Genomic DNA, 22,979 nt, shown 5'->3' with positions numbered 1-22,979 from the left:
TACTAGACATTTATGTCAATGACTGAATATTGCTCCAAATTACTTGTAAAATAGACCAATTATTTTAGTGTGATTAATCTTTTCAATTATTTCTTTTATGTAGTTGTAATTTGAAAGTAATTTTCTTCCGGGAGTACAATGACCTCCGCACATTGGTTCCTTATTTATTTATATTTAAAAAATCTTTTTTCTCTGCCCCCATTTCTGGGTGATTTCCAATGGTCAAATATTTAAAATAGTCACCCCAGCAGTCATTGTTCCTATGTACTTTGTGGGGCATTTTTTAATTGGCTTTATTAGCGATTATGAATAAGCCATTCCAATGTAAGGAAGTCTCTGCCAACAGCAGCTGTACACGGGCAAGGAAAGGAGGGGCCAGAAAATCTCTTTCCTGGTCCCGTCAGCTGGGGGCCTGGCTGCTTTAGACCCCATCCTCGGTCTACCAGAAGGATGCAGTGTGATAAGCATATCACAGGATGTTTACGTTTTTCCTTGGCCACTACCCATCCCCACAGGATTAAATAGTCTTACTCCTTTGCATAGCACATTGGATTCTGGGCACCCAGTCACAAGGGGAAAAATGACTTTATCAGAGATAAAAGCATGATTGTGGGGGAGGAGGGAAGGAGAAGAGAAGCAGCTGCCTTCAAAATCAGAAAATAGATCTGGGCTTTCAGAGTTTCTGATGGAAGGGAGGTAAACTTGACCTTGGCCCAATGGCTCAGACAAGGTGGAAATGGAAAGAAAAAGGTAGGTGCAAACCTGCAGACATTCCCCGGTCTAGCTGGAATGAATTATTCCATCCTGGTTCCAGAATAAGGACATATAGCCCAGACAGGGGCTGAGGAAAGGAGAAGGCAGTAGTATTTATTGTGCCAAGCTCTGTGCCAGGGGCTCTACACATAATATCAGTTTTTCATTTCCCAACAAACCTACAATTATGTGTCATTAGCCCCATTTACTATTGAGAAAACCCAAAACTCAACGATTTTAAAAAACTCTTCTGAGCTCAGAAGGGTGGTAAGCCATAGACCTGGGACTCCACACTCATTCTGTCGGATTCCAAAGCCTATAATCTCCCTCCTACATTGTAACTAGAAAACATTTATTCAGGGCTTACCCCAAGAAAAGCACTGTTAGTTGCTAATTGGGGTACAGAGATTAAAAAGAAAAAGACACAGTCTTTGATTCTAGGAATTTAGCATCTATTGAGCAAGATACATAAATAACTCTGGAAAGAAGTAGACGGCTCTAAAATGGAAATCTATGGAGACATAATTCTGAGCTGAGACTTCTTGGAGAAGATTGTATTTGTGCTGAGATCTGAAAGAAGTGCGAGGTGTGGGGAGACAGATATTGGGGATGTGAGCAGGAAGGCACTTGACAGGGGGCATAGCTGGAACCAAAACTTGAGACGGGAGGTCTTTGGGAAGTGCGAGAGGAAATCACAATTTTAATGCTTAATTTTTAACAGAACAATCCACGGATAAATTACAGTGGGAAATTTTAGAAATTGGTAGTTAAGAAGGATGGGCCTCAACCTTCAAGGAAGGGCACAACGACAGCAAATGGACAAGGCTGTGGCTGCTATAGCTCCTTGGCTCTCACTTCCAAGCAATAGATCCCCTCTCTGCATAGATGACCCAGTCCCCTGAAATGACCAACCCGGGCAGTGGCCACCTCGGTGCTGGGGTCACGTTGGCAGGGCTGTGGCGCTCAAAACCAACATGACATTTGGTTATTGTTAGCATCACACAATTTTGCAGGAGGCATTAGAACAGCTGATTTGTTTCTGTGAATAGCACTTTCTCCATAAGAAACTGAGCAGCAGGGAGGGAGAAGCTATGTTTCTAGAGGCTTCAGGCCAAGCGAGCTCCAGATAGGTCCAGTAGCTCAGGGTATCATGTACAATGCATCTCCACAGCCCTCTTCTCATTGGACCCTCATGATGAAGGTCAATGTTGGGACCACCACTGACATATTGTTATTCCCGTTTTAAATAAAACAATCAGTGTGCCAATTCTGATAGAGAACTTTCATGTACCTTCTGATCCAAAGAGTTGATGAGACTCTCGTAAATAAAAGGTAGAAAGGGGACTTCAATCCCCCAACGGCTGGCTCAGGGCTCATTTTTATTTCTGAGAAAGACATGGGAACCAGTTCAGAAGAAGATGATCTCTACAAATTGAGCATTTTATTCAATAACTCTGGTGTGGATTCAATGTAAGTTGGGGGATGTCCTTTGGGGAGCAGTTTTGTGTGAAGTAGGATGGGATTTTAAGGCCACTACACCAAAACTTAGTCCGAAGACAGAAACAAGTTTATATTTGGTGTCACTGTGCATTCAGTTTAGAAGTGCTTAGTAAATGTTTGTCGAATGAATGAGCAAATGCACGGGTGGGTAGATGGATGACTCTGCTACATAGAGCGTTTTCTGTTGGCAGCCCCAAGAGAGGGCTCCAGTAATCTTTGTTTTACAAGCATGGACTGAAGATCCTGCTGGAGTGCTGCTTGCTGTTGGAACAGAAAATGTCCAGTTTGGGCCAGGCTTCCAGGAGCCCAGGAGGGGCTGGATTGTACCCAGCTGGATTTTGGAGTCTACTCCAGAGGCTGATTGGTTCCACGTGGCTGGCCAAGAGGAGAATCTGTTTGTTCAGCTTCTTTCATTTCCTCTTTTCCCCTTCTTGGCCTAAGGATGGCATTCTTGCCTGGCCATCATTGTCTTTGGTGGAATAGGAGATAGAGGGGACAGGCTGGGACATGCCACACATTTTTTTTTCTTTAAATTGGAAGTGTTTATACTAGCTCTCTATCTAGCATCTCAAAGCTAGGACCCAGTGAGATAAGAACTTGCTTTGTGTAGATGGGCCATCACCAAAGTGTATCAGCCTTGTACTTAGTCCTAATTGTTTAAGGAAGGTATAGGTATGTAACAATTTTTGGCTATCACGTGTTGTGTAAGCACAGAATATTGTGATCATAAAGCTGGAATTAATAGTAGAGTTGAAAATCAGAATGTCCAGCAGTTCTCAAACTGTATTTTATGAAACCCCATGGTGGTGGTGGGGCAGTGGGTGTCAAGGGCTATGGAGCAAAAGTGGGTTCTGGACCCCCTGCCATCACTTCCCCTGGGCAGCTCTGTTTGCCTAATTTTATATACTGGACTTCTCTCCAGGACTTTATTTGAATTAAGCATTCAGCCTCTAAAAAATGTTTGAAGTCCATAGATCCAGTTTAAATGCCAGCATTTTAGGCCCAGAGAGGTTAAGATATCTTCACATCCCTGGCTCTTTCCGGACATGTGTTTTAATGTATCCGTGGGGGTGGGACTGCTTTTGACGCCGTGGATTCCTTCCCCTTCCTACACGGCAGAAGTTAATGAAATAACCCCTCATGGGGAACACGAGGATTATGACATCCTCTCTGCTGAGCAGATCAGAGGAGGTAATGTGTATGCAAGTGTCTCAGTAGGGTAAGAAACCAAGAGTGCTTCTTGTTGAGAAATCTGTTCGTGAGCTCAAAGTGGTTCTGACCTAGGAAATCTCAGATGTGATTCTTGTAGGTTCATGAAACAGGATGGAAACCATGGGGACCGGCGGGAAAATGTATTTAGGTTCACACAGGTGTCATCTTCAGCTCCTTCATGTTCATGGACGGAGGGTGGAGGGGCCCACCAGTGGGCCAGTGGGCAGCGGTACACTTAAGCCTCTGACCAACCGAGGCAGGGAGATGGAAGTTCTGAATCAGCTTCTTAGAAAAACCGAGAACTTCAAACCATAAAAGACTCAGTCTCAAAAAACAGACTGAGGGTTGCTAGGGGGAGGGAGGACGGGAGAGGGTGGTGGGGATATAGACATTGGGGAGGGTATGTGCTATGATGAGTTCTGTGAAATGTGTAAACCTGGCGATTCACAGACCTGTACGGCTGGGGATAAAAATACGTTATATGTCTATTAAAAAATAATAAATAAATAAATTAAAAAACACAAAAAATCCCCTGAGAACTTGACAATCATGACATGAAGGTAGAAATCACACGGGACTGGGCCGGTCAGTCATTTAGTGTGTCAGAGTTTAAGGTAAATCACTGAGCGGTCTGTTCATTCAATTTCTACTGGTGAGGGAGGCAGAAGAGATGCTTTCCAGCAGGTAGTGGTAACACGCGGCAGAAGAGTATGGATGCTGGAGCAGATGACCTCTGCTCTAATATCAGCTGTGAGACTTGGGATAAATTACTCAAGTCCCTGTGCCTCCATTTCCCCATTGATGTGCTGATAATGATAACACATACCTCATAGCACCGTTGTAAGGATGAAGTGAGTTACTATATGCAACAAGTGTACAACAGGGCTTGGCACACAGAGGGTGTGAGATGGGTGTTTGCAAGAATGCATATTCTTTATTTTTTTTAAAGATTTATTTTTATTTGTTTATTTATTAGAGAGAGAGGAAGCATACATGAGCAGGGAGTGCAGCGGAGAGAGAGGGAGAAGGAGGAGAGAAGCAGACTCCCTGCAGAGCGTGGAGCCTGACACAGGGCTTGATCTTACCACCCGAGATCATCCTGGGCTGAAATCAAGAGTCAGATACTCAACTGACTGAGACACTCAGGTACCCTCCCCACCAGCTATAAGCTTCTCAGAGGCGCAGTGTTTTTCAAATCTTTTTCAAGAAGCAAGTCCTGCCCTTTTTGACGTGTGTTTTTCTATTGGCTCCTCTGAACATGAGACATCGTGGTGAGTGTCCTGTACAGTTCTATTGTTTTGGACTCTCTGCTAAAGACAGTTCTTTGTCAATGGATGAAGGGTTCCCTGGGAGCCCAGGCATGGGTCTCTGGGGGCTGATATCCTTCCCATCACTGCCAAATATACATACTGGCTTTTTTAAGAATAGGGAAAGACCTATTCTAAGCAATTTCCACGTATTGCTACCTTTTTTTGGCAGGAGTAGGGTAATAGCCCAAAGCTATAAAAGCAGGAGCTGCATTTATCAATTGATTGATTAACTAACAATCAGTCAACCAGTATTTAAGTAGTGTTTTCTATGTGTTTAGCACTGTGTTAACTGTCCCCTGGGGAAATAAAAGAAATATAAGACAAGATCCCAAACCTCAAATTAGGGCCCCAAAATGACTAACTGGGAAGTAATTGTAAAACAACTACTAAATTTAGATGTAGAGAGCGAAGTATTCAGAGAAGAATTTCTATGGCTGTGAGTGATGTTCTAGAGGGTTTGGGCCCTATATTGGATCCTAAATGATAAATCTGCATTCAAAACAGAAGGGACCAAGCTGGTTTTCTGTCGACTGTACCAGTCTGACTAGAGGGCCAGGGATGTGGGAGAACAGAAGGCATAGCATTGGACAGGTACTGAGACCAGATTGTAAAGCTTAGAAGTCAGGCAGAGACAGAGGGAGCTTTCCAGGCAGGACTGAGCAGTGGCAAAAATACCAATGTCAGAGTCAAGAAGGCCTTGATGTCACTTTCAGTTCTACCACCAGCCAGCTGGGTGATCTCTAGCCCATCACTTTACTGCCCTTTTACTGCCCAGGAATGAGTGAGATGGCCCAGTCTAGCCCCCATATTTCTGATGTGGGAGGCAATGAGAAGTTACTGAGGTCTCATGAAAGTGCCACACGGAAAGAAAATTTGTGGCAATGTGTGAAGGATGGGTAGTGATATCAGGGAGACCAGCTGGCTACTGTCAGAGTCCACAACTGCACAACAAAGGCCTGGAAAAATTATGTTGTTGAGGAAATGAAGTCAGAAGGATAAATTCAAGAGAGAGCAACAGTAGCATCTAGATAGCAATGGATAAGATGAAAAGCACCCACAAGTCTAGAGCCCAGGGCTTGGCCATTTGGATATAGGAATAAGAGAATGAGTCAAAGATAGTTCTAAGATTCTGGCAATGAATTTAAAACTCCAGCCTCTAGACACTCAGTAAGCTGATAGAACACTGTGGACAAAAACATCAGCTTGGTGGTCAGACTGACTTGGGATTGGGTTTGGTTCTATCTTTCCCTAACTGAATGATCTGGGCAAGTTTCTGAAACTTCCATGAGCTGCAGATTCCCCACCTATAAATGAGGACAACAGAACCTGCTTTATAGCATTATGGTAAAGGTCACAGGAAATAACACACTTAGAAGGATCAGCACATCCCTTTGCACATGGTAAGGGTTCTGTTGATGTTGGCTTTTATTGCTTCTTAACTGAGCAGTTATTAAGCGTTACACACTGTGATAGCTGTCAGGATTCAGAGAGGAAAGAGGCAGGGCCTCTGCCCTGATGACACCCACAGAGAAGTATCATCTCCTCTGCAGGGAGAATTGTCCCAACATCCCCTGTAAGGCTTCTCCGGATAACTAAAATGGCGCCTCTCTTTACGTAGATGAAAGAAGAGTTCTAGAGTTCTACAGATGTGTCTCCTTTCATATGCTGCCTGTGTCTTATCAGGAGGTGACCAAGTTACTATCAGAAAATAGACCTGGCACTCTGTAGACCTCTTTATAACATGGGCTAATATGCTACCATCCCTGTTCACCCCCTCAAAGATAATACACCTCTCTCCTTATCTCTTTCCTTTCATGACCTGATCAAAGCAATACATCAGAAAATGCAGACATTTGTCTGTATCAAATAAGCCTTGAACGTACCTCTGAAATAACTCTTTCCATTTAAAAATGTGAGTGTAGCTTTAGGATACTTCTTATGTTTGCAACTTGTCCACACCAACTGATGTGCACCTGAAATTGTTCCACTATGAGAAGGAGAATTAGATGTTCTCAGGAAACACAGGAGTCCCTTTGTTTTTCTCTGCTCTGTGCTTTACACATTCACACTTATCTCTTCATACCCATTGGTGGCCACAGGAATCCAAATCAGAGAAGAAGTGCAGAGAACGTCTGCTTCTCCATGGAGACAATCTGTTCTTAGACATGAGCCTCTGAAGGAAGGTAGCTGGGACAAGAACTTTCCTGAGTCTCTTGGCCAATTTACCTTCTCTACAGAATTAGAAACAGATTTCTTTTCTCCTCCCTCTAAGAGACTGTCCTGCCAGAAGACATAATTTTTGGATCATTAGAGAAAGTTAGAGACAGCAACTCTCTTGGTTTCATAAGGGTAGAGAGGCAGACAAGAAACAGGTCTTTGAAACTCTGCAATAAACTCACTGCAAATGCAACATAAGATTCAGAGGAAGAATTCTGTAGGTGAAAGGGAGTTGTAGGGGGGAGGGAGGAAAAATGTGCATAACTGGTTGAGAGCCTTGACTCAGAGGTATGAAGAATTTTTGCAGGAGGATGGGCTGGGCCTGATAGCTGAGGTTTTGTAGTCTCTTGTTCCCTTTTCCTGCCATTGCTCAAATGAGATTAGGCCAATTTTAGGAACAGATACCTTCTCCCCGTCACATTCCTGTTAACTGGCTCCATTTCAATAGGTGGCCTCTTTGGGACGGTACACAGACTCTTGACATCAGCAAGGATTGATGATGTCCAGAGCCATCAACTTTGTGGACATGGAAACATTTGTACAAGCTCCTGGCTTTCTCCCAAATCACATGCTTCTTATACATTGCCTCACATCACAGGTTAACCACCTTTTCAACTAGAACTGAAGTTCAATCTATCACATTATGATTATTTTTCTTTTTTCTCACACATAAACCTGTTTTCTTTAAAGGGGAGAAAGAACCACTTTGTGAAAGTTCTTGCAAGACTAGTAATGAGTGAAGAAGCACAGCAGTACAGGAAACTGGGTGGTCAGGGATCTCCTGGGGGAGTCCTCTTTGTATAGCACCTTAAAGAGGCCCAAGATTCAAAGCTGGGCCTCTACATGCAACAGATTTCTGTGTGTTATGAGCCTTCATGGTTGTTCATGAACCGTCTAAATTGAGAATTTTGTTCTAGGAGCACCATAAGCTTCCTTCCTCTCCATACTTCACTCTTGGTCCTCTCAGACCACAGATTCCACGGCACACAGAAGAGCTCTCTTCCCTCTGAACCTCTGGACAGAGGCAGGGCCAGAAGAAGAGCAATAATGAAAAGAACTTCTTCCTGAAGATCTGTATAATTCAAGCCCATCTCCTAAACCTTCCACATGTGGGAAACAATAAAAGATGTTTAATGTTATGACCCTAGGTCTTCTGGACAATCAAGCAAAGGTCAACCTTATGTATCTATGGATGATTGATTTCCCCCTGTTTACCAATCAGACTTGAGGCATTGTCTAATGAAAGATACATAGGTGATCTTGAAAACAAGAGTAGAAGGTTAAAAGCTCTTTAGAGGGTGGGGGAATAAGCTTATCAAAAACCTATAGAGATATAATTACTGTGATTGAGTATTGCATTCAGTTCAGAGTTTCCTGGCAACAAATGCAAAAAGAAAAAAAAAACCCAACAAATTATTCTTCAGGAGACAGCTGCTTTTTCTTGGTAACAAATCTTGAACATGAGAATTACGCAAAAGGAATTCAATGACAGAGCAGATCGTGCCTTAATGGTATTTACAAAATAAGCAGAAGATTTCATATATAACCATTTCTCAAGTCACCCCTTAAAAGTAGCAGGAATCAAGTCATTAAAAATACTTAGTCATAAACTTTGCCTCAGGAAAAAGAAGTAAAATGATCACCATCAAGTTGGTGGGGTAAGGAGTGGGTAGAAATACAAGTGAAAGAAAAATGGTAGAATGTTGGTAATCTTTGAAACTGGGTTGAGGATATATGTGGGGCACTGCACTGTTCTATTTATTTGCATACATTTGAAATTTTCACAATAAAAAACCCAACCCAACTCAACCCAACCTAACCCAAACCAAAACAACATAGCTGAAAGCATCTGTCACCAGAGAAGGTACGATGATATGTTCTCTAACAAAGACTATATCCTGTTTGATGACGTTTTAAAGAAAGTAGGTATAAATAGTGTTATACTTAATCTTTGAAAGTTGATCATCTGGGTTGTGGAGCACTTGGCTATGCACAGAACCAGCCCCATGGCCCTGTAGACTTTACTAGATCAGCAAGCACATACCCAGCTAATTGTGCTGGCAGGTTATGGACATACTTAAAAGACAGTAAGCGCTCAAGGAAGGGAGGAGAAAGCCAGATTCAGATACCTTCACTGCAGTTCTTCAGGGCAAAGAAGTCCACCGCAGACAAGCTTCGGTTTCCACTCGAGATGTATTCCAGGGCCACTCGGAAGGGATTCTCTGGGCGTCCAATTCTCCCTTGAAGCACCGTCCATCTGGTCACATTGGGAAGCAGAGGGGAAGAGCAGAGAAGAACAGTGATGAGAGGCAGACCTAATTTGCGCAGAGATTCTGTAGTGATTTCTGGGTCCACTCTTTGTGGACACCACCAGATGCAACCCTAAGAGGTTCTGAGAACGACAACTCTGACAGCAGCACAAATGTTTCCTTTTTGTCCAGCCAACCCAGAGACCCGCTCCTCAAACCCACTGTAGCCACTGGTGTTTCTTTCGATATTCTTTTAGGCAACTGCAGACCTTCGCACTGCTTTAGCAGTTAATCTGACAGGAAGGGAATATATGTACTTAAGAATCTGCTAGCAGGGCACCAGGGTGACTCAGTTGGTTAAGTGGCTGCCTTCGGCTCAGGTCACGGTCCTGGAGTTCCAGGATTGAGACATGCATTTGGCTCCCAGGTCTGCAGGGAGTCTGCTTCTCCCGCTAGCATTTTCCCCCCTCATGCTCTCTCCTGCTCTCTCTCACACACTCTCTCTCTCAAATAAATAAATAAAATCTTAAAAAGAAAAAGAAAATTTGCTGGCAGAGTGAAGGGATACTCTTCAAAAACATGTATCAGTGTACCTGTTATTATCTTTGGAAAGAATTTTGGCTTTCAGAATTTATTCTGATCCCAAAGTCTCATAACCCTTGAGTTTGCTCTGTGGTCACTTACGGGAAGCGAGCAAGGGCTATTTATTTACTTTAGAAAAATTAGAGTGCACCGAAGCATGTATTTTTTGGGGTAAAAGGTACCTAAGATTGGTATGAACTCTGCAAAAAGGTGCAAACAGAAGAAGATAGAAGAAGGTCGAACGGTGAGCTCCACAGCCATCTATGATCAAGGATGCGGACACTGCTGGAGAGCAAAGAATAAGCTGAATGAACATTTTTTACACCTCACTCATGCTATTAACCTCTTAGAATAACCTCCTGTCACTGATTGAAACATCAAATTTATTTTCCGCCATTGATTCAGGTTTTTTAAAACATATATAGTTATGTCGACATTTTGTGTGGTGAATGGAAATAACCTGGACTACTTCATATTTTTTTTTCCTTAAAAAACAGTTTTATTGAGGTATGATTGACATACGATCAATTGCATGTCCTAAAAATGCATAGTTTGGTGAATTAAAGGTATGATTTGATGAGGTCTGACATATGTATACACCCATAACCCCCTCACAATGTTTCATAGTGTCCTACCACGATGTAAGGTCTGCGGTAGGCTGGCCAGCACAAGTGCAAAGGAATTTAGGGAAGATTCACTTTCTGTTAAAACAAACAAACAAACAAACAAACATTTAAAGCACCCATTCCCTGCAAGGTATAAAGTGATGCTCAACATAAAAAATATTAAAGATCCAACCATTCAGCAAAGTTGGCAAAGGAAACTAAAAGTCACCCAGAAGGTCATTATCTAGAGATAACCATAGTCAACACCCCAGTGTAGCCTTTTATTTACACTTTTATGCAAATGAGACCGTCTCCCGTGTGCTCAACGTGACTGGACTTGGCCATTCAGTGGTATGTCAGGAGATGAGAAAAACAGACCATGTGATGAGTTCAATGATTGCAATTTTAATGATTTGTGTACTGCTTCTGAGTTTTCCTCTTCGTGATCGCACTGAGGCTAGCCTTGTGCACTTCTGTAAATACTGCCTTAGGACAAATTCGTAGAGCCCAAGTTCAAGTGCATGCACACTGGAAAGTCTGAGCATATTGTCAGTCCTCCAGCAGTGCCTCAGAGAGCCTTTTTCTCCATCTGCTTGTTAACACTGGATCTCATCTCATCTTTCCCATCTCTGCTGCCTTTAGGTGATGAAGGCATTGCCTAAGGCAGTCCGTGGTCTTTCAGTGGGGCGCCCCTGTTTGGAGTCTCCAGTCCTGCCACGTTGCGGGGCACGCAGTGGGAATCTGCTGAGCGAAGGAGGTAGTTTTGTTCTCTAACTATGCTCTTCTGTAGTTAATTCAGATCACCGGAGCCAATGCCTCAGCCATTTCATACAAGTGTATTAAGTTTCCCCACAATAGACGCAGTAGAAGGGATTATTGCTGTTGTAAAGTTTGTTCCCTGTTACGGTACCCAGCAGGATTTCTATCCAAAATAAAACCGCTGCACTTGAATAAGCAAAAGGAGGCCTTTCATTTAAATGTGGAGCTGTCAAAGAAATAAATACATGAAAAGAAAATGTAAACGTGGGGTTCTTAAGAAAACAAAGAGAGCAGAATTTTTCTTGTCCTTCTGAAAAAATAAAGAATCCTATTTTTGAGGAAAGATGGTAGAGAAATGCCTGACTATTCACAGTCTGCCAAAATTGTAGCTCTCTGCTGCAAGGAATGATGGATTTTAATTCCAGGTACACTGTGGCCCTTGACAATGATTTCCATTTCTATATTGGCACTAGCCCTCTGGATAAATGTGTCAAGAGTTTTAGGAATTAGTTCCTGAGTTACTGATGCAATAACTTTTGTCTGAAATTCTCTGGCCTCCCATAGTTTACGGCTGCAGCTTTAATAACTTTCAAAGCAGTTGCCAAACATGTATTTTATGACCAGGGAAGTTGGGACAAGAAAAGGGCAAGCTTGTGCCTAGGGTCAGCTTTGCTTAAGAGACAGCAGACACCCCAGGAAAAGCAAAGGCAAGTCTCTTTTCTTTCTGACTCCATTTTCTTTGTTCATATCCCAGCGCTCATGAAACTCCTATATCTGGGTTCTGTTTCCCTCTTTGGCTGCGGCAACTCTACTTGTGTTTGCGGGAGGGTGGGTTATGTTCTGACCTAGATCCTCCTAGAGACCAACGGGCAGCTGTGTCCATGGGCTGGGGATTTGTGGCTGTCTTAGCCCTGATGTGCCAATCGATCAATGTGACAGTGTGGAGAGTCCATCTGGATTCTGGGAAGCCAGAAAGACTGTATGGTCAGCCTGTCACCATCCATTATCTTCCAGTTGTCTCTCTAGGGTTCTCCACTTCCAGTTTTGGCTCTGCCCCTCAAGTATCTGATGACTTTGTACAAGGCCCTTTACTCTGAATGCCTGAAATTCTGCATGTTTTCTGATCCATGTATTCTCAACCAGAGAAAGTGTCTCCAAATTTGTGTGAATTTGCCAAGGGGGGAAAAAAAAACAAACAAAAAAAAAACTAGACCACACATTTTTGCTGAGTGGTTACCTCATACTGAATAAATTAGAACTCATGGAAAAAAAAAAGTTAGGAGGGCTGTTTGTTTTGTGAATATCAAGGTCCATTTTTGACCTGGAGACTAAAAATAATAGATAGAAAGGCCACTCAGTTGGGAGCTGAGTCCTGGGTTCTGGTTTTGTATCTGCACAGGTTAGGGTAAGTTCCTGTACCTCTTTGGGTTTTAGTTTCTTTGTTAACAAAATGCAAGGATTGAATCAAAAGTTCTCCAGGGTCCCTTACTGATCTGGTGCTTATACTTCTCTAGCAATTTGTAGGAGGCCTAGTGACGAAACACTTTCTGAAAGCCCTGAAAGCTGTAATGCACAAATAATGTTCTACAGAAGGTGGAAGAAATGATTAGTCAAAGAATTACAGATTTATACCTATAAAGAGATGAAGTTCCAGCCCTTCAGAGAAATGGAGCAACTTGCCCACGGTCACACCTTTGGTGACCTGAATACCAAAGGTCAAAGTCAAGTATATTATTGCGCCCAGATTACAAGGACAAGAGACAAGGCAACCTATGGTTCAGTCTGTATATTCAGTCACCACTCCATATCACTGGAATCCTGAAAACAAAAAGGGAGATGTCTACTTTGCATTATTAGAAGAATCACCAGTTTGGGGTTTAAGGATACACAGGCAGGCCACATAGTAAAATACATCATCAGAAAATGCACACACAAACCAGAAAATCCTAAGAAGCTCTGACATGGTCAGGAGCATCGTCAGGTCTCTGCCCACTCCATACCAGGTGAGTTTGTACATGTTTAAAGGAAATCATCAGCACATCTGATGTGAAGCAAGCTGCTGATGAGACTGAAGGGTCAGCATCCATGACTCACAGAGGACGGAGGAACAGAGTTATTTAAAGTCCAGGGGGAAGGGGAAATTTTTGATGGCCCCTGAGGACTATAGAGGACAGTTGATAAGAGAGAGGAATGTGTGTTACTTTGCTGCTGTGTGCTATTCTAATGGGTGTGATATTGACATGGGGTTGGCTCCCAAATCAAGCCTTGGAACCCTACTTGCTATTCAATGGGATGCCTTTCTGAGATGGTTTTAGTTGTTGGAATGTCCTGAGGCCTGGAGTCAGTTCTCAGCTCCACCACCAACATAGCTAAGGGAACTTCAGCAAATAATTTAAATTCTCTGATCTTCAGTTTCCTTAGTTTTGTTTTTTTTTTTTTAAAGGTTTTGTTTATTTATTTGACACACAGAGAGAAATCACAAGTGGCAGAGAGGCAGGCAGAGAGAGAGGGGGAAGTGGGCTCTCTGCCGAGCAGAGAGCCTGATGCGGGGCTCAATCCCAGGACCCTGAGATCATGACCCGAGCCGAAGGCAGGGGCCCAACCCACTGAGCCACCCAGGCGCCCCCAGTTTCCTTAGTTTTAAGATGGAAATCATAATGTCTAGCTCACTGGACTGCTGTGAGGATTTGTCAGAAGGAGGTATGTAAAGGAATATCCTTTTGGGAATCTCAATAGCGGAAGCTATTTTTACAGAGGACCACAGCTTTCTTTATGGAATGGCACTGGTCCATGAAACTATCAGCATCTCCACTCATTTAAAAGACTCAAGGGGGAAAGGAACGTAGGAAAAAGAAAGGGAGAAAAGCATTCGTAATTTATTAATAGCAGACACCCTATTTATTTAAGCCAGAAAAGAAGTCTTCACTTTTAAACAGATCTTCATGTGTTAAGCACAGCCCAAAGAAACCGTGTTGAAATACCCATACAACAAAACATATTAGTGACTACAGCAGGAGGTCAACATTCTGTGCACAGCTCTCCAGGGGTACTGATCTCACTTTAGAGTAAAAGCCTCTTATTTACCTGTCTTCTTGGGGCATGTGGAAAGATGTCTTGTGTCTAGATGTTGGTTAGAACTTGTTAGATTGAATTCCATTTCTCAGGTATTTTTTTGAGTTTTGTTGCACACTAAATAAAGTATTAAATGCTCTGGGGATCCTAAGGGTTTAGGATTTAGCTTGGCACTCTTGGAACTCACAGACTAGTGAGAAAGAGTAAGTAAATACCAACATTTATAATGAATGGCAGTATAGAAAACTAAGTGAGTGGCATAGGCATTATGTACATTTAAAGCTTAGAGGGCAAAGTGATGTCCCAGGTTGGGTGATCATGAGAGGTGTAACTTGAGGATGGGTTATGGAGGGCAGGAATTGGGAAAAGGGCAATGCAGAAAGAGAGGTTGGTATGAGCACATGAGAAGAGGCCACATAGACTGTGTGTTCTGAGAACAGGAGGTCTAGGCTGCCTGGAGTCAATGGTTTCCATTGGTCTCTATAGGAAGGAGGTCCCCTAGGTCTTTCACACTCCTCCATAAAGTTAAGAGTAGTAGGTCATTCATCATTGTGTCTCTAGATGCCGTATTTGTTGAACAAGAGAACAAATACATGAACACATTTCTGTTAAATCAGACAAGATTATGACATTCTTGGATAAAAGTTGTGTTTTAGTGGAGCTGAGTTCATCTGAAAGTTCCTGCCAATTCATTATTCATTAGCTATCGTCCATTCAGGTAATAATGATGCCTTCCCTGTAAGGAGGAATCTAAGGACTGGGAAAGTTTGGAGGTTGAGGGCTGTTTGCAGGTTGCTTCATCCCATAGCTCTTGGCTCCCCATTTCCTCACAGGTCCATTCTTTAAAGGGGCAGGGCCATGGGAAGCAGCTGTCAAATTAGCTCTTACTCAAGTACCCAAGAACCCAAGAAGGGACTCAGAGAATTAAAGTAATTGAGACATGGAGGGATCTGGGTGCTCCACTAGAAGAGGTCCTGTCTGATGTGGGAATGTCCTCTACAAGGCAGGTCAACCTTACGCCAAGTCACTGTGTATATCAATGAGAGCAGCAACAGCAGTTACTATTATTGGAGGCCTCTAGCATACTCTGCTTCGAGCTGAGTTGTAAAGGTTTATATATTTACTTGAGAGAGAGAGAGAGAGCTCATGAGTGGAGGGAGGGACAGAGGAAAAGGGAGAGGGGAAGCAGACTCCCCACTGAAGAGGGAGCCCCATGCAGGGCTCTATCTCTCAACCAGGAGATCACAACCTGAGCCAAATCCAAGAGTCAGCTGCCCAGCCGACTGAGCCACCCAGGTGTCCTCCCAGCTGAGGTTTAAACTCAGATTAGCATGACTCCATTAGTCTTTAGGTACACTATCTGAAACTGCCCTTTTAAGCTTCTTGAGGTTGGAAACTGGGTCTTCCTGAGGCTTTGTTCTCACTGCTGGCCCTGGTGAATACGACGGGGGCCAGAAGCCAAAAGATGTGGTCATCTGCATGTTCTGCAGCGGTCATGAAAGCAAATTCATCCACGTGGTGACCAGGCCCCTTGCCAAGACAGCCAAACCCCTGGGTTAAGCAGAGGATGATGGGAGCCACATAAATTAAACAACCAGCTTGTCCCTATCTGGTAGAGCTCAGTGCCACAACTATCATCATTAGTGAGTGTAGCATTGTCGAGGCTCAGGCCTTGTTGCTTCCTTCATGTGTCTCATGTGTCTCTCTGCTAAGACTCTCTTGACAAGTGTCCAGGCGTGCGTGTGAAGGTGTGAAGATTCTTGAGAAACAAGAAACTGAGCCTGTGGGAGTTCGTCTAGATCAATACAGGAAAAAAAAAAAAGCCAATTGCGCTTTTCTCCCTCATCTTATCCTAAAGAAAAAAACACACATGCACACATTACCTTTCAAATTTTCCTTAAAATATACCTTAAATTCTGCAGCAAATATAAACCATTCAGCACTATTTTTATCGTTTCCATTAAATCATCCTGCATTTAGAGCATTTTTTATGGGAGACAGCAGGGGAAAAAATGCCAGATCAATGTAAATTTTAGTGGAAGTCCTTTGTTGCTTATTAATTTTCTGTAATAATACTAGTAATACTTGGTATGGGGCATGGGGTCTTTTATTCAGGCCCCCTTGGCTTTCTTATTCTCTTGCCCTTTACAGTTTCCTCAGAGTTAGACGGATGCGCCCTGGGGAGGATCAGGTCTGGGTAGAAATGAGGTTTCAGGTTGATTCTGGAATGTGGCTCCCACTGGCCCATGGTGGCAAAGAGCTGCCTGGAGGCCAAGAGTGGCTTATGTCTCTGCTGGAGCAAAGGGGGTACTCACTGGGGCCACAGGAGGACTTGGTTGAGAACTTAGCATTGGCAGCTGGAAAGTGGTTTTGGTTTACATCAGACATGCTGTACAGGTGACAGGGATCTGGAAGTTTGCCTGGCTTTCCTGGAGTGGGGGGCCAAGAAAATGTTCCCAAACTTGTTTTTCCTAATTCCTCCATCAAGCTTTTGAGCAAAGAAAAAATGAATAGGCTCCTTTTCCTGACCTCTCTTTAGCTTCTTCTAATTTTCCTCCCTCCTCCCTCCTTCCCTTTTTCTTCCTTTCGAGGAAACATGTTAAGACCACAAACTCTGGAGCCAGATTTTCGGTTTTATCATTTCTATTCTGTCTCTTTTTGACCAGGTACCTAACCCAGCATGTCTGTGCCAGTGTTCTGTCATTAAGAAGTGGGGATAATAATAGAACCTTCCAGAGGTGCTGGGAAGATGGCACGAATTAAGACATGGGGGGCACTCAGCTGACACCCCTTGTGTTCATGTTTCTCTTCTCTCCTAAACCCAGGGTGGCAGATGACCTTTCAGGGAGAGACCTTGAAGAAAGTGGAATAGGAAACTGACCATGTGGTGGGATTTGGGAAATTTGGAGTGAGACTTCCACCCCAGAATACCAGGACTTTTGAGGCCTCTTTCATTCCCTCCTGTGCAGGCGAAGAGGCAAAATGTACAAATGCAGATATTCCAGGGAACATGTGCTCAGCGCTTGGTGGGTCTGTGCACATGTTTATTTAAGTTCTTCATCTTTCCAGAAGGGACTTAAGGGAGACCATAAATAAAGCTATTTTACTTTATCTCATTTAATATTCACAATAAATGCACGAGACAGATAGTATCACCCCCATTTCATAAATAAGAAAATTGAGGCTCAAGAGAGGCTTACACAACTTGCCCATGTAGTAAATGGTAAGAAGTGATATGAACCCGAGACACTTTTTATCTCAAAACACTCATGCTTCCCATTACATGGCACACAGGTTTACATTTATGCTAAACGTAAATGATTAGAAGGGCTTTTTAGTGGGTTGAGGGTGGTTAGTCCCTGAAGAACAACAGTGTGCAGCAAAGGATGCATCCAAGAAATATTTTGGCTTCTTTTAGTTGTTGCCCCAGACTACCCTATTCCTCCCCTCTTCAGACCCCAGCTCATTCTTTTTTTTTTTTTTTTAATGATCTCAAGACATATTTTTATTGTGACAGGAATTGATTATCTTTGTGTGTTGTAGCCAGGAATTAGGCTGTCAACTGAGTAGCCTACACAGGATGCAGGAAGCCTGGATATGTTTTTCATACTTCTATGACAAATCATCTAAAACAAAATAGAAATTACTCTGTTCATGACCTCTTCTGTTATACATAGAAGAAATACAAAACTAATTACATGAAATCAGGGAACACTTTTTACTCACTTACAGAGTTTAGTCCAAATATTCTCAGAGCTACACCATTTATTCCAATTAAAAATATATTATTATTTTACCCTTTATATACACACTTTATTTTTTTTTACTTACAACAGTATGTTTTTCTGTATATTAATTCCTGAAATAGCCTAAATTAAAATAATCAGGTGACTTAAGTAAGTGTTTTGCAAAATTTTTATATTTGGCTGAAATTATGTTGTACCTGGCAATTCTCAAATTTTTTTAAATATTTATTTTTATTTATTTTTTTAAATAATATTTAAATATTAAAGAAATATTTAAAAAATATTTCTTTTCAGCGTAACAGTATTCATTGTTTTTGCACCACACCCAGTGCTCCTTGCAATCCGTGCCCTCTCCAATACCCACCACCTGGTTCCCCCAACCTCCCCCCCGCCCCCGCGCAGATCATTCTAATCCAGGTTGGAATACACAGGCTTGTGGGAGGCAGGCACCCACATGGCCCCTGGTTGAGACGCTTTCCTTCATTCTCTATAGCAGGCCAGGAAGGGGAGATGGAGTCTACCTCTACTGAGCTAGCTCCTGAATCATTAGGAGTGTAGACTGGTCATAGCCACAGCTGTCAGGAAAATAATGGTCGAAGAAGTGTTGGATGCCATGTGACCAACCTGCTTGCTGGGTTAGCCCAATCTCTGCATTGCACATTCAGCAGAATCCCCCTGTGCCTCCTGGACGTTCCCGCTTACCTTTCAGGACTCCTCCACTTTCTACTCCCATCGCCTGAGTTAGATGCCTACGGAGAGTCAGTTAGGCTTGTTCCCAAGCGTGTTGATGCCAGCTGTGCTCGTTCAGCTGACACAACACAAGCAAGAAAAATCTGAATTTCTTTGTAAAGATGGGTAGTGATAAATCACTAAAGATAACTGCTGTTTAAATTGGTATATATGGGGCAACAGAAAAGATCGGGGGAAAAAAATCTTTAAAATCGAGAAGTTTTCAGGTTATTTCCCAGGTGTTTTAAAATTATTTCCATTTTAGAGGAACTGAACCTGAAAATCATGGATGTGGTGTTGTGGTGTCATGAACACTTTATTACAAGACAAAGCAAGACTCCAGGCAACAGGCCCATATTGGAAGCAAAGGCCTTGGCCCTACATCAAGAGGTTAGTGACTGAGCAGGAATCTAGAAGTTGTAAGTAAAGACAAATGTTTAAGGATGTCATTTGATTCACAAGCAACTATTGGTCCCAAGTTTGTTGTCTAGAGGGCTTCTTTGCTCTTGGTTCTATTTAAAAAAAAAAAAAAATAGGAGGATTCACTGGTATTTTTTCTTCTTTTAAAGGAGGTCCCATTGATTACCAGGCAAAAAACCAAGGGAGAGAAAAACCCAAATCAAGAGTAGAGAGTCCGAGAGTCCTGAAATTCCTCTTGAGTTCCTCTGCATTTTGGGATTAGGTCCCACACAAGCCACCACCTCCTCTAGCATCTGCTGAACATCCCCCATCAGGAAGGGACTCAGCTGGATTCTGGGCAAGGAATGGGGAAGAAGAGGGGGTTTTGTTGTTGCCACATTCCAGGAATCATTAAAAATTACAGAAGTGAGTGCCAGAGGGGATCCCAGTGGGGTTCCCCATTCTATAGGCTCGTCAGACAATCTCTCTGGCAGGCTGGGCCATGGATTTTCTCAGGTTAGAGCCCCAGGTGATCATTTTGCCTTTCAAACTCCTTCTGCACCCACCTGCAGACAGTAGGAATCTGGAATCTGGTTTCCGAACTCTGCTCCTTCCAATAACTTTTCGCCACCATCTGTTCTTTCCAAATACCACCTCTTTTTCTCCCAAGCCAACTCAATGCAGGTAGTCCTTTTGTTTTTGTTTTCCTATAATACATCCTCCCCTGGGGAAAGGATAAAGACAACACTGAAACCTGGAATGTAACTGTTTCTGTAGGATTCTTCCTTTGGCACAGTCTGCCTCTTGCTCGAGCTCTGATTCTTGAGTGGGGCTAGGATTAGGGCATTTATCCTGTGCCCCCACCTGGACACCCATGATTTTCCAGGCCTGAAAGCAATCCTCCTTGCCCATGCTCAAATGACAGCCAGTTGTCCATCTTTCTCTAGAGAGCCAGCCTAAATACCATTTAATGCGTTGATGTATCGATTGGCTCAATACGAAGGCAAGCCTCTACACTAAGCAAAATGCTGACTGACGCCCAAGCTCAGAGGCTTCATTTGAGTCATGAATCTCTGGCCAAGTCAAGCCACCCTGTGGGGAAACTCCATATGGTGGGAAAGAGTTGACCATAAACTGCAGTCCTGTAAGCAAATTCTGGGGCTGGGATAGTGGTTAGCTGGAAAAAGCTGGAGGGACCCAGACAGGTGGGGTCAGGATAGCCGGGACTTGTCATGGGAATCATGGGAGATGATTCCTCCATTCCACATGCTGTACCAGCTCCAGCCCTTTGCTGGGTAGCTATCCGGCCATCCACAGATGCAGAAGTAATTGCTGGAAGCACTGACAGACCATGTTCTAAGCTCCTTGGTGCACAGGGAGCTTGGCCCTGCTATAGGGGCCATACTGTATGGTGGCAAGTATTATGGATGATGATGTTGTTGTGAGGTCAAAAGATGGAAGACTGGCATGAATCTTGGAAATCACTATGTGCCTTCTTTTCACAGGACAGAGAAAGCCTGAACTATGTACCTCCCTCCATGGATAGAGGAGAGTTCCATTCTATACCTTGCGTCCTGAATCATCTCTTTAAAACTGAATCATGACCATGTTCCCCAATGCCCTCAGGACTTGCCTGTGCTTCCCAGAGCAGGCCACGGTTCTTCCCTGCCCCGTACATGTGCTCAGGGTGTCCCTTATACCCCAAATATCTTTTCTGCCTTTTCTCTGCTGGGCTGTTCTTCACTGTCAAGACTCAACTTGGTATCCCTTACTCATCTGACTCCCAGGTTGAACTGGGTGACTCTTATAGGGGAACAAGGATGACACATACCTACCTCTGCCCAATAGGTTTTTAGAAGAGCTTCTTAAAGGATGTTATTATTGGCTGGTCCACTCTTGTCCAAGAAGGGATGACAGAAAGGGTAGTGTTATGTATTGAATTATATCCCCCCCCAAAAAAAAGATATGTTAAAATCCAAATGCCCAATGTCTCAGAATGTGACCTTATTTGGAAACAGAGTCTTTACAGAGGAGATCAAGTTAAAATGAGATTATTAGGGTGGGCCCTAATCCAATATGACGGTGTCCTTGTAATAAGGAAAAAGTTGGACATAGAGACAGAAACATACAGGGAGAGCACCATGAGAAGAGGAAGGCAGAGATCGGGTGACATGTCTACAAGCCAAGGAGTCTGAAAGATTGCCACAAGCCACCAGAAGCTAGGAGAGGCATGGAATAGATTCTTCCTCACGGCCCTCAGAAACAACCGAGCTGCTGATACCCTGAGCTCAAACGTCTAGCTCCACATTGTGAACCATCAAGTTCTGTTGTTTAAGTCCTCCAATTTGTGGTCCTTTGTTATGGTCACTGTAGAAAATGAATATTGTTGGATAGCTCAAAACCATCCCAACTAAGTGAAGGAACAAACTTTAAAAATATGTTCACCAGCTACATATGAATGGTTATCTTTTTATGTGATGAGAAGCCTATGGACAGGCAACCCAGTCTACTGAGAAAACAACTCATTTCTAACAAAGAAGCCCCCTTTTCCTTGAGGCCAGAAACGACGTAGGAAGTTTTCCTACACACTTATTTCTGTCTTCCAGGTGAATAATACCACCTTTGCCTTCAGGGAGACCCACTGTATAAATGATACTTGGAAGTACTTGCTAATAACCCATGGGCTCATTAGATTTGCCTGGGTAACACTCATACCTTTAAGCCATGCTCAAGGAAACTAATGGAATTTGGACTTTGGGCTTCTACCATGTCAGCCATGGGGTAACTCTTTGCAACCCAGCAGCCAGAGCAACTCGAGAGGCCATGAGATTGTGCCAATGCTGTGTCCACCTGGGAGTCGATTTCTGGGCTGAAACTGCCAACACCAATTTTTCACATGACATCAAAGGGTCAGCTCAAAATTGTGGCCTGGAACTTTTAAGACATGCTGAGCCTGCACTAGAAAGAGAGGCACATGGGGGAGCCAGAAAGTTCTGGGCTGGGGTTCGTGCCAACTTTTTTCTCCCCTCTCCTGATTCATCTCAGACTTTGAATATTCATAGTCAGAAAGCTCGGGACACTCAGAATCTTTTGACACTGTCCCTGACCCTATACACTGGAAGCTGCAATTTTCTGGAAAGAGCAGGCTCCTATTTTTTGGCTGGTTCAGCCCTTCAGTGATATATTTAATCAATAAGAGCTTGGGGAACAGTCACCTACAAGACAGGAATAGCCCATCTTCCTTCACCTGCCTCCCAAGAGATATATGCAAAGTGTCTTAGAAAGAGCTGCCTGCATTTCCACTGTATTATAAATGTCACCGTAGCCACTGGTAAGCCTGCAATGCAGTTTTGTTAAAAGGAAACCAAGCAGAAACCTCCAAAGAGTCAATAAAATCTGACTCCTAGAGATGAGGTTGTAAAACCCATCTCTTTGCTCAGGCCTTGTACTCATAGATCATGGAGACTGGAGTCTATCCCATTGTTTGGCATGTTTCTCACGGAACCAGCAGGGACAGCAGAAGCCCTCTTTTTCTCTCCAGCGTATGGCATCCTCAAAGGACAGAGGATTGTGGGAATGGACTGTGACAAAGGCTGGGAAACAAAGTCTAGCTCAGGAGCTCCTGGCTCATGGGAGCTCCGTTGGTTGGCTCTGCCAACAGCTCTAGACAGGTTCAGAGATATCATTCAAAACAGCTATGATCCTCTGATTCAAGGGGCTGATGGCCTCTGCACCAAGCAGGTGGTGGACACTCACCTCTGGCTCTTCGTGCTCACAGAGCAGGAAGGGTGTGGCCCGTGCTGCTGTGGGTAGATCCTGAAAGATGTGGGCAGAATCGGTGTTCGG

The 22,979-nt window shown here is 43.4% G+C and overlaps 1 protein-coding gene across 1 annotated transcript in view; it reads right to left on the bottom strand.

Annotated features, from left to right (window-relative positions):
- ALK (ALK receptor tyrosine kinase) overlaps positions 1-22,979 on the bottom strand; it is a 680,627-nt gene that overhangs the window by 172,108 nt on the left and 485,540 nt on the right. The window contains exon 5 of the mRNA XM_044261833.1: positions 9,122-9,249. Within this exon, the coding sequence (XP_044117768.1) occupies positions 9,122-9,249 (128 nt within the window). The remainder of the gene's footprint in view (positions 1-9,121; positions 9,250-22,979) is intronic.

This window comes from Neovison vison, chromosome 8 (genome assembly GCF_020171115.1).
Source record: "Neovison vison isolate M4711 chromosome 8, ASM_NN_V1, whole genome shotgun sequence".
Lineage (NCBI taxonomy): Eukaryota > Metazoa > Chordata > Mammalia > Carnivora > Mustelidae > Neogale > Neogale vison.
Note: the sequence above shows the minus strand (reverse complement) of the source record. Positions and strands in the feature narration are given on the sequence as shown.